Here is a 13389-nt window from a genome sequence, read left to right on the forward strand (position 1 = left end):
AGAAACCAAATGGTATGAAACATTTGTGAAACATTCAAAAAACAAAAGCAAACACACTCTAAAGCAAATACTTAAACTTAAATATCAATTATTTGTTGTAATTTAAACACACACACACACACACACACACACACACACACACACTCATGCACAGAACTAGTGCATAAAGTTCAAAAAGCAAACCTAAAAAAAATGTAACTTAATTTTTATAGCCAAAAAAAGAAGATGACGAAGAAGAAGCAGCAGCAGCAGGTAATAGAAGAACAGGTGGAATAGCGGGATCTTAGGATCTTCGATTTAGTTTAAGCAACTCCAATAAATTTTACAAAAATCAATTGGTTTATTAGTGATAGCAGAGACACGTTTTTAATAACAAATTCGAGCTTACATTTATTTCAAAAACAACACACACACACACACACAGCGAAAGAAAAGCCCTTCAACATTAGTTCTCTCCAAACTGGAATTGTTTAAAGCAAAAGTAAAAAGTACTAATACTATGATGTTGTATAGCAGCAGCAGGTGAGTCAAGTTTAAAAGTAGTGTTTAATGTGCACATTGCAATTGTGTGTGTAAATGGTTGGCAGTCGAAACTATGTAAAATTGATATAATTCGAATTAATCTACCATTTAATAATAATAATAACTATAATAATACTAGTAAGCCACAAGTAAAAAACTAACTAATAAACCAAAACCACAAACGATGATAAAAATAAAATTTAAATCTTACAAACCTAAAACTATCAACAGCTAATTTATTGTTTATTTCTTGGTGTGTTATTCATAAACATACAATCCGCCCAACTCATATAAAGTATTTCTGATTTTAGGTCAATTGAATGCGAATCATGTTGCTGGGAGCTCAGAAAGGTATGTCCCTAATAATGATATGACCACGTTATTGCTGTAAATAGAATATGTATTAAAAAGCTCTAACGCAGTCATATTCTTATTGATTTTGCTATTTTACGAGAAAGTCGGTTCTGTTATCAGTCACTTTTAATATAATATACTCTTATTGACGATTCCAATAAGGCAGTATGTCTCATAATCTCAGCCTAAAATTGTAAGTCATATTGTCTAGTGGGGTTACAGAATTAAGATGAGAGCACGCAAAGCAGACAAAAAAAAATGTGCAAAAAACACAGAGCAGGTCGTTTGAGCGCTGTGCATCAGTAGATAACTCGCTTGTTTGGTGATCCCTCTGCATACACTTGCTTGTGTGTGTATGCTTGTGATTTATCTACTTCACTGTGCTCCCACGAACGTATGTATGTGCTGTTACTTATCGCTCTCAACAAAAATTGCTTTCGGCTTGCGACTCCGCAACAAGATCCTGCAAGTGTGACCCCAGTAGTAAATATGAATTGCTGTTGTAATGCGAATTATTGTAAAAATATTTGAAGTAATCGATTAGACCACCTCGTTCACAGCTTATTTACCCGAAATACGATCTTTTGATGTTCTTCCATAATATATATAATATAATGATAATCCCACTCAACCAACAATGCAAGTTCTTCAGCCTGCCTGAATATGTACATATGTATGTAAGTCAAGTTGTCTAGTGGGGCTCAACTAACACAGAATTATGTTGAAAGGGCGCAAAGAGGAGAGTAAAAACGACGCAGCACAGAAAAAAAACAAAGCTGTGCGAGTGTTTTGCATGAATAGATAACTCATATATACACATATGTATATATTTGGCAACCATTCTGCATACACCTATTTGTGTGTGTGTATGCTTGTGAGATATCTTCTTATGCATCACGCTCACACTAATATTGTTGTTGCTTATCGCTCTCAATAAAGTTTGCTTGTATGATGGGTATTCATCTTATGATCGTTTGTTAGTTTTACGCCAGCAGTCAATACGATATGCTGGTAAGCATCGCGTTATAGTCGGTTAAAGCAATAAAATAAATATTAAAGATAAATCTAAATAAATCGGTATTCAAATGGCCTTCAAATTGGCCTTAAAATATTTCAATTTTAATGTTTCACAAAGTTACGTTTTTAACAAACAAGATATCACACGGAATTATACATCTTGGAAAATTAATTAAAGCTGTTCTGGGCAGGGGAAGATTGTTCAGCCTATTTGGGTGAGCAAGTTATTTCGCATAACATAACGTTGACTATTGTGGTCAAATGAACACAGAATTAAGTGTGGTGCAAAGCAAAAATCTTGCTTGGAGCAACAACATGTGTATGTATGTAAACATGAGTGCGATGCACTTGTGTAGTAGATAACTCACAAGATGAAGACAAATGAAGAGATAACCAAAACAGGCCATCTTTCTCTTTCTTTTGCCCATGAATTTACGTGCACTGGTTTGTGTGGATGTTTGCTTGTAAGTTATCTACAACGCTTATGCATCACGCTCATACGCGTTTACATACATACTTATTCAGTTGCTTATTTTATGTACGGTACGCTTTCGTCCGCCTTGCCCATCATTTTGTATTAGTTGACCCCAGTAGTCTTTTAAATAGCGGCTTCCTTTAATTTAGAAATGCTCGTTGATAACTTTAAAGAATAATCTATATTGAATTTATTTTCTCAATTTAAATGTGCTCACGGCCAAGGCAAAAGCCCAATCACGCCCGATAAAATCTACACATTTGCAATTAACAGCGGCTATGAAATGTTTTTCCTTGTACTTTGTCTACTTATTAATGTGTGTCTGCTTAAGCGTTATCTACAAATAATCTACAAATAAACCATCAATATTTGTTGTTGCTCATTGCTCCTAACAAGAATTTATCTTATTACCGATTGCTTGATCTCTTTTATGTGTGCCGTTTCTTCGTCCGTTAGTTATGTATGTCCGCATATGTAGATAATGCACAAGCACGCATTTACACATGCATACATACATACATATTTACGCTCGAATTGGACAGTCTCATCTCATTCTGAGTTAGTTTTACTTCAGAAGTCAATAAGACGTGTTGTTTTGTTGAGAATTAAATTCGTTCGAAGCTATTGAAAAATATAATTGTAATATCTCTGTGAAATAGAGTCCAATTTGCGATTTATGTATGTACCTTCTCGGACGCTTATCCATTTATTTAGTTTCCTTCAGCTGGGAAACAGTGCTCGGTTCCGTATCGTATGGCGTGCGCTTGGACGGCGATTTAATACTTAACCAATCCCATTGCTTGTTTTCCATATTAGACCCCATCGATTTGTACGATATAAAATAAAGTAAGAGCATAAATAAAAGGCCATTTAATTTGTATAAAATTGTTCTACATATTTCAGGCAATTTTGGATCAACTCCTTTGTGCCAGTCTGCCAAAGAGGTTGGTGCAATTATGTGGTCCCAATTGAAGAGAGCTTTTTACTCTTTCTCGCCCGTCTGCCGCTGCCAACGGATGCGCTCTCAGAAAAGATGAGGACATGTGTTGTGGATATCCTGTGCCGTCGACTCTGCATCTGCAGATGCCGCTGCCACGCCCTCCAGATTGCTGGTATTCGCACCTCAAGTATGAGTCACTATTTTCTATTGTAATCGGGTATAATCGAATATGTAGTACCCGTTGCCAAATTTAATGTCAGATATAATTTTCCCAATTTTCCAAGCCTCCAATGGGCGCTATATTCAAATGCGATTAAATTATTCGTAAGGATATTTCCAAATTATTGCTATAACTTTTAAGAAAAATAGCCGCTCATTTCCTTAATTCTATAAAGTGCTCACTTCAAGGACTAATCTTATGTCGAATCCTGTCAAATAAGGATATAAAAACAAAATGAACGAAAGTCTTTAAAAAAGCTAAGAAAATAGGCATTTGCGTACTCAGAATATTGCTATTAACTCGGACATATCCTTACGTATTCTGACAAATCCTATGTCAATTAACTCGTATTGACCAAAACTATCAACTGGCCAAGGGACATCTCGATAGTCCTTTTACTTATGGAGATATAATAAATAACTACGATTTCGTCGTCCGCTTTACGTAACATAATTCTGTTTAAGGCAAACGGCAGCTGCCGTGTGAAGCTGCTTATACATAAATATATTCAGTACGATTTCTCGGGTAAATACCGCCTGTTTCCCCAATGTAATATGTTTTTTGTTGTTGGAATTAAATTCTAAAGTTCGGTTAAAAGTGACAATGGTTATATCAAAAGTCTACTCATGCCGAGATCATTTCTAAAATCAAAATTTTAAATGTTCTGCGAAGTCTAAAGACTTTAAGCGAAACGTAATTAATTATTAATTTTGTATAAAAAATGCATATGCGATTTGCACGCGCAGACAATGTTCAAACGGGCATATACACATTCATCTATACATATGTATTTGACAATTCCCTTTCTATAGACTTGTTTGTGTGCGTATTTGCTTGAAGGTTATTCATGTATGCAAGTGTGTAATTGCCATCAGAGGAATTACTTGCCCGAGCGGACACTAGAGCAAAACTTGTTGAAAGTGATCGGGAGAGCGCAGTGCATATGCAGATAATGCACGGCAGGCATATACACACATGTACACATCTCGCGATTACTACTTATTTGGATGTGTGTTCGCTCTTGTGTTATCTACATATGCTCTACGCTGGCCGCTCTCATGAGTTTTAGAAGGTGCTGATCGCTGATTGGTCCAGGCATGATGAATTTGGCTGTGGATGAATTTATCTTAGGATTATTTGCTTTCTCAATTTCTGTGCGCCGGTTTTCGTCGTCCGCTTTACGAAACATAATTCTGTTTTAGTTAAACGGCAGCTGCCGTGTGAAGCTGTTTATAAATATATTCTGTGCAATTGCTCGGGTAAATACCGCCGGTTTCTCTTATGGTATACGTTATTAGACTCGTACGGATCGGTAGTATTAATTGACATTAAATAAATCACACTCTAAAGTTTCATAAAAATGACGATGTTTACAATAAAACTCTACCCAAATCGTGATCATTAATTAACTTTTTCGTTTTCCATGTGTGCTCTGCATGCGTAGGCATGCTTGTACAAACAGGCATATATACATACATACATGCATACTTACTTATTTGTCGATTCCCTTTGCATAGTTTTGATTGTATGTGTGTTTGCTAAAATGTTATTTATGTATGTATGTGTGTAATTGCCATGAGAGAAAGAACTTGCGCGAGCTGTCACCACAACACATCTTGTTGAGAGCGATCGGGAGAGCGCAATAGATAATGCACGAGCAAGCGTCTACACATGCGTATAAACATATTTGGCAATTCCCTCTGCATGCACTTGTTCAGTTGTGTGCTTCTTGTGTGATATCTACATATGCAGGTGTGTGGCTTTTGAGCGCTTTTAGCAACATAATTATGTTTAAGTTAAACGGCAGCTGCCGTGTGAAGCTGTTCAAAAATATTTTCACTTCAATTTCTCGGGTAAATTTGTGTTTAATAGCTTACGTTATTTAACTCGTACGAATCGTGAGCGTAATTAACATTCATAAACTCGGAATCGGTTGTTTGGCTTTAAAAGACTTACTATGCTTAAAGGTATATATTTCCCAAATCGACTTGATTCAACCTATAAAAAGCGATTCAAAGCTTACAAATAAATTATTTATTTTTCTTTTTGTTAACAACATTTGCCAGTTTTATGCGTAGACGCATGCGCAATGTACATATTTTGCACCTGCTTAAAATTGTTTGGATGTGACTGCTTAAATAAATGACCAATAACTTAGTAATTTACTTAATTTCATTTATGGCTTATTGTATTTAAATATGTTTTAAACATTTCAGAAGGAAGGAATCAAGGACTCATCGGTTTTAAGGACTTCTAAAACAAGGCGTTCCTTGTCAGGTTCGCACTATATATTAGTCCAAATATAGTCGTTTACTAATCAATTTCTTATTTTCAGATTCAGCAACATCTTGAACTTACAAGGACAAAAACAAATCAATATTTTTGGTACCTAGTTGACCCATAGTATATCCTTGGTTATTCCATACAATGGATATAGTCCTAGTGAACCTAGCGGACCGAATTCTAGCAAATGCGCAAGAATATGGTCCAAAAATATGTATGCTTTCTGTTTCAGCCGCCCCACTAAATTCCCCGCCCCCTTGTTGGTTCCTAGTTGACTACCATATTCTTGGTTATATCATACCATCGATATAGTCCTTGAGAACCTAAAGGATCAGATCCCTGAAAAATTTGCATTGAAATGATCCAAAAGCATGTATGATTTTTCTTTTAGCAGCCCCTGTAAATGACCAGCAGCTGCAGGTGGTAATTAACAGCCGATTACCGCACTCGTTTTACATTAACTGCTGTTTAACATAACTCATTTTAAATGAGTTACATTTTTGCCCCTTAGGCGTATGCAACGAAAATTTTTATTCGAAAATACTCGTCGACCTTCTGAGCATTTCTGTTCGCCTGGTGCGGAATTTTAGTCAAAATTTGGGACAACAAGCGCGCCCCTTTTGGGTATGCAACAGAAATTTTTCGGCGGCTGAAAATTTTTGTCGACCTGCTGGTCATTTCTGTTCGCCTGGTGTTTTTGCAGAATTTAAGAATAAAAAATATGCAACGAAAATTTTTATTCGAAAATACTCGTCGACCTTCTGAGCATTTCTGTTCGCCTGGTGCGGAATTTTAGTCAAAATTTGGGACAACAAGCGCGCCCCTTTTGGGTATGCAACAGAAATTTTTCGGCGGCTGAAAATTTTTGTCGACCTGCTGGTCATTTCTGTTCGCCTGGTGTTTTTGCAGAATTTAAGAAAAATCTCGGCCGCCAACGGACGCGTATGCAACAGATTCTTAAAGACCGTTGATTTTTGAATCCCTTATCCTTTGGGAAGTAGAAAAACAGGAATTTGTTTAAATTAATTATTTATTATTGTTAAAATTAACAAATTTGTTGTTTTTTTACGTGTATTTTCGATTGTAACTTAAAATGACTATATCTGGCTTAATATATATCCGATCCTGGAAGGAGTAGCCTCGTTAGATTCGTAAAAGTCCTTAGAATCGATTGGAGTCCTTGAATCCTTCAATCTGAAAAGATAAAAACACATTTGAAATAAAAATATCAATAGAGATATATAAGGGTATTTTGACGAAAGAAATGGCCATAACTCGGCCATGTCCTTGCAGATTTTCAAAGGACATGGTGCGTTAGGATCGTAGGGACCAATTGCATCGAACTGCATTAAAATATTATGGGGTCATCTAAGAATCCTGGACCTGGTAATTTTTCAGTCGCGGGCCGCAAGGAAAATTGGTTGAAATCACACAGTTACAGTAAAATTGCGATATCTCCGAAACCACAAGAACGATCTTGATGTCCTTTGGCCAGATGGTAGACCCGGTTAATACAATTTGTTTGACACAGGCCTCGTCAGAATACGCAAGGATATGGCCGAGTTATAAGCCATTTTTGGTTTACAAATTTGCCCTTAAAAATTTTTTGTCTGAAGGACTTTCGTCCTTTGGGTTGTATATTCGTAAATGTGACGATGAGGACTACCTTCTGTCAAAAGGACATCGCGATAGTCCTTCAAATGGCGAAGTTAGTCCCGAATTTTTCGATTTTTGGCAATTTCTGACTAACCCCCTATGAACATTTTTGGTGAAATTTTTTGTCGAATTCTGGAAATATTTGAATGCCAATCGATAGATCTGCTCTCCACGAGTTTAAAAAGATATATCCTTTAGATATCCTGAAGGATTTGGCCGCGTTATGGCAAAAAAAGAATGTCCTTTTTAGAAAAGTAGCCATATTTCTGAAACCACAAGGAAGGTTTTAAAGTCCTTTGGCAAGTTTGTAGTCCTAGTCAATACACGTTGTTTGACTCAGGACTTATGAGGATCTTCAAGGATACAGCTGAGATATAGCCATTTTAATATACAAAATAAATGTCCTTAAATCTTGGCTGTTTGAAGGACCTTTGTCATTCATATTATGTTTTCTGAATGGGCAAGACAAGGACAGTCTAATGGTCAAAGGACATGCCGAAAGTCCTTAACATGCCCAAGTAATGTCTACTTTTCAAATAGTATCCTTTTTAGAAGTATAGCCATAACTCGGCCACATCCACGCGGATTTACAACGGATATAGGGCGTTAGTATCGTAAGGAGCAAGCGCATCCATCTACATAAAAAGCATACGAGGTCATGTAAGAACCTAGGACTTGGTCATTTTTTGACTCTTTTCTCTTTTCTTATCTCTTTATTGACAGGATTATTATCCTAAATTGACAGGATTCTATATTAGCCAAAGGACATGAGATTAGTCCTTGAAGTGAGCATGTTATAGAATTAAGAAAATGGGCGAGTTGTGGCTATTTTTCTTAAAAGTTATAGCAATAATTTGGACATATCCTTACGAATAACTTAATCTCATTTGAAAATAACGTCCATTGGAGGCTTGGCAAATCGGAAAAATTATATCTGACATTACTACGGGGGGTAATACGTACCCAATCACAATAGAAAATAGTGAGACTCATACTTGAGGTGCGAATACCAGCAATGTGGAGGGCGTGGCAGCGGCAGCTGCAGGTGCAGAGTCGACAGCCCAGGATTTCCACAACACATGTCCTCATTTACTCTGAGAGCGCATCCGTTTGCAGCGTCAGACGGGCGAGAAAGAGCAAAAAGCTCTCTTCAATTGGGACCACGTAATTGGACTGATCTCTTTGGCAGACTAGCACAAAGGAGTTGATCCAAAATCGCCTGAAATATGTAGGACAATTTTATACAAATTTAAAGCCCTTTAGTTATTCTCTTACCTTGTTTTATATCGAACAACCCGATGTGGTGCACCCAGGGAGAAAATATCCGCTTTCCGCTTGGGAAAGGAAACAACTATTAAGCATCTAGCTTAGTCTGGTAACGCGCAACCGTGCGCTATATCCTCGCAGTAGTCCTAGAAAATTATAAAAAAGTTAAACATTAGTTATTTATAGTACGCAACATAGAAACCAGCCAATGGGATTGGTTAAGTGTTAAATCGCCGTCCAGGTGCACGCCATACGATAGGGAGCCGAGCAATGCGGAAGGCAACTAAATAAAAGAATAAACATTATATTTTATGACCATCAATAGTCCTGACACGTACGCGTCCGAGAAGGTATGTACATAAATCGCAAATTGGACGCTATTTGACCAATTCATTCCAATTATATTTTTTGTATAGCTTCAAACGACTTTAATTCTCAACAAAACAACACATCTTATTGACTTCTGAAGTAAAACTAACACAGAATGAGATGAGACTGTCCAATTTGAGCGTAAATATGTATGTATGTATGCATGTGTAAATGCGTGCTTGTGCATTATCTACATATGCGGACATACATAACTAACGGACGAAGAAACGGCACACATAAAAGAGATCAAGCAATCGGTAATGAGATAAATTCTTGTTAGGAGCGATGAGCAACAACAAATATTGATGGAGCGCGATTTATTTGTAGATAACGCTTAAGCAGACACACATTAATAAGTAGACAAGAAGGAAACAAATGCACAAGCAAGTTTATGCAGGCCGACACACAAATATGCACAATGTTTATGAACTATTATTGCTTTTTGTGTGCTGATTTTTGTTGTCCGCTTTGCGCCAGCGCGACGCAGTTTTGTGTTAGTTTCACCGCAGTGGTGAATACGACAGCTATCAGGCTGAAGATTTTGCACAGCCGCTGTTAATTCGCACTTGTGATTGTGACAATTTGATGAATACTGAATGATTTTAATTTATAAAATAAATATAATTTATAGTAGTTTTTAAAGCTTGAAACGAAGCTGCTTGAAATGAAGCTTTCAACATATCATTAATTGAAAAACACTCTAACAATTTTTTTTGCTGTGCATCATATTGACTATTGGGGTCAACTAATACAAAATGATGTGCAAAGCGGACGAAAAAGCACCGTACAGAAAATAAACAGCATGAGCACGATGCACAAGTGAAGTAGATAACATACAAGCAAGGGCAAATTGATGCGCGAAAGAAAGAGATGGCCTGTTTGGGTTGTTACTTCATTTGGCGCTCCCTGCATTGCTTTGTAGAAATTCTTATGCTGAATTGTTCTTGCTATTTTGTTGTCGTTTAAGCCTTACAAAAAAAAAACAATGTTTTTAACACTATTAATTGGGTAGTTGTTATCGAATTCAAGGCCCGCTCACAATATTTTCTGTTATTCACTATTAATTGGGTAGTTGTTATCGAATTCAAGGCCCGCTCACAATATTTTCTGTTATTCAGACTTTACATTACTTTACTTTACAATTCTGTTTGCATGTCTACAAAGAAGGGTATATAATCTTCAGCGTGTCAAAGATGGTTTATTTAGTCTTGTGTGATTTTTGGTAAAAAGCGCCATCTACAGAAACTCCTTGTTCGATAGCGCCATCTACAGAAACTCTTTGTTCGATAGCGCCATCTACAAAAACTCTTTGTTCGATAGCGCCATCTACAGAAACTCTTTGTTCGATAACGCCATATACAGAAACTCTTTGTTCGATAGCGCCATCTACAGAAACTCTTTGTTCGATAGCGCCACCTACAGCAATACAGCATAAGTAGAATCGTAGTTCATTTAATAACCGCATGGCGTCGCCACTTTCATTGCTCATACGCCCTGCGCCACATTTGCGCTTGCCATCAAATGTGATTTCAAATTGAAACTCGCCGCTGCCGAATAAAAAGCCCGTTACATTGCAATCAAGCAGAATGCTTGACGTAATCTAAGGCCATCTCTTTCTGCCAGCCGCACGCTCTCGCTCTTTGACTAATTTTCGGCTGTGCTGGGAAACAAGTCGAGCGACAATTTCGCCGGCGCTTGGTGGGCGTAGAACAGGAAATGGTCGATTTGTGTGCCATTTATAAAGCGCACCGAGAGGAGAGATCGCCGATGTGAATGAGAATACGTATATGCACATATATGTATGTGTACACATGTATGTAAAATAACTGTTGCATAAGTGTTTTACCTAGTTCGGGCACATGCAACAATTTCGCGACTATTTTAAGCAATCAATGGCTATCAATAGCATTAGCTGCTGCAGTTCGCCTTAGTTCTAGCCAATACACAGAGAGAAAATGTCTTCGAAAAACTTGAACTAATCACAAAATTATTAAAAATTTAAAAAGATTACTTTACACCTACTTATCTAGATTTAAGTTCTATATTTGCTAATATTTTAACGAATACGGCTTATTTGTCGTGCTTTTCGCTCAGTGTACTTTAATAGGTACTATGTGCATTCATTCATTCAATGAGTAAAACGTAATTGCATTTCACATTGCACTTTTTAATGCCCCATCATTGTCAGTTGTCACAATTGCTTTTGTCTATCTCGAAATGGGCTTTGAGAATCGCGTAGAGAGGTGTGTGAAATGAAATGTTTTCAACTTGTCAAAGTGCGTTTAATAGAGCAATTCACTTGATGAACTAAGTAAGCGAGCATTAAAAGCTTTTCACGCCAATACAACACTAAGATATATTTCAATCAGAGCAATTCAAGAGAAGCAAAGATTTCTGATCTGCACTCTATATATGTGTATCTTATATAGAAATGATTTAAAACATTCTCAAGCTCAAATATAAAAACATACTTACGTTGTTTGGTTGCCTAAATGTATCCCTTTCTTGGAGAGATCAGCCCCAGAGTTTGATTTATGTCAGATTCTGCTAGATCAGATTTTACTATATGATTTAGTCTTCGGGCTGCGCAGTCGCTTCCTTGGACAATATATTCTTTGGAGGCGAATATTGTTTCTGGAACGAAAAGCAGCACATTTTAATTTTATATTTGATTTGTTATTAAATACGTTTTATATTAATATTTAACTAGTCCCGACTACAGTTTGTAAGCAAATTCTAATAATTATTATTTAATAAAAAAAGTCAAGTTTCCGTTTATAAACCAAGCGGAATCGAATACCGAATTGCTGCAAGTAATAAATAAACAAAAGAATCGATGTCAAGTGCGTTTGTCAGCAGAAACTTTTCCCGCAATTGTAACATAAAACAGGAATTTAGTAATCACATACAAAACTGTATATATAGTTATAGATGATGGTTAAGTGTAAAAAGCATTTCAAGGCTGAATACATGAAATTTTGTTATTATTGCCAAACAATATTGATTTTCTGTTTAGCCTGAGATTTCCACTGTGCCTATTGCTTGTCTAATATATTTCCCTTGAATAGTTGTCAGTCGAGGGAATATTTATTTGAAATTCTATCCGTAATAATCTGGCAAATTCATAAGAGACACTCGAGAGACGCTGAAAGACAATGCTCCTGTTGTTGTTACCCGGCGGCTCTCAATTGAAAGTCAAGCTTGCGGACGCACACACACACATACTCAAACATACTCATACACAATGCGCGTATACTCATATGTATGCATATGTACTCACTTGTACTCATATATACTTGCACTTAATACACGTATCTGTGCGAGTCGCGGCAAGTGGACAAGCCGAATGGAAAACGGCCGCAACTAACAATACAAATTCTAATGGACATACTAATAGCAATAATAGCAATAATAGTAATAATATTAATAATAGTAGCAATGAATTGCATAGGCTGAGAAATCAAGGCAGCAGCCAGACGGGAGGCGACTTTATAAAGTGCGCTCAGTGTCAAAGGAAATCATATTTCATCTGGCAATTAGCCCCGACGAGCCGTGAATTTCTTTTCGCATTTGCTTTTTTTGTTTAATTGGCCACAGAGCTTCTCTCGGCTAGGGCAAATACTGGAATAATACCTACCAAATACACTTACACGGAACATAATCGGAGTCTTCCAATTCAATTAACCGAAATTGTGTCACGCGCTCGTCTCCATGTCGCTGGGCTAAAGACTTAATCCAATACTTGTCCAACTTGTCTGCACAGACTGGTGGGGTATATAGGCTTCTCTGTTGCCATATACATACATATATTATAGAGTAGGGTATATACGCTTCTCTGGTGACTTTTGTGCGTGCATTTCTTAGGGATTGGGATGTTGGCATTTGCACTTTCATTTGGTAGGGTATATACGCTTCTCTGTTGGCATATACATATACTGTAGGGTATATACGCTTATTTGTTGCCATATACATAAATTGTAGGGTATATACGCTTCTCTGTTGCCATATACATATATTGTAGGGTATGTACGCTTCTTGGTACCTCGTAGCAGGGTATAACGTTTGTTTGATGGCATTTGTGCGTCTGGATTAGTTGATTTTTTCGGAGAACCTTACCCTACAGCAAATGTTCTTTATGCCCTGCAGGAAACGTGTAGAAAAAGAGAAGAATATTAGTTATGAAATATATACCTATAGCTTATATAGAAACTTTATCCCAGCAAATATGAATGAAACCTATATTTACCACATTTTGCTAAACTACTTCAAATTATTAAAGTACTTCAG

At 36.8% G+C, this 13389-nt stretch overlaps 1 protein-coding gene across 1 annotated transcript in view; it reads right to left on the reverse strand.

Annotated features, from left to right (window-relative positions):
- Positions 1-12766: 12766 nt before the first annotated feature.
- The window catches only part of LOC135438957 (uncharacterized), a 43188-nt gene continuing 42565 nt past the window's right edge, over positions 12767-13389 (reverse strand). Inside the window, exon 7 of the mRNA XM_064697521.1 lies at positions 12767-13242. Coding sequence (XP_064553591.1) covers positions 13220-13242 — 23 coding nt within the window. The 3' untranslated portion in view covers positions 12767-13219. The remainder of the gene's footprint in view (positions 13243-13389) is intronic.

The sequence above is a fragment of the Drosophila montana genome, unplaced genomic scaffold (assembly GCF_035044405.1).
Source record: "Drosophila montana isolate Dmon_TW-CO22-7 unplaced genomic scaffold, ASM3504440v1 contig_402_1, whole genome shotgun sequence".
Taxonomy (NCBI): Eukaryota; Metazoa; Arthropoda; class Insecta; order Diptera; family Drosophilidae; genus Drosophila; species Drosophila montana.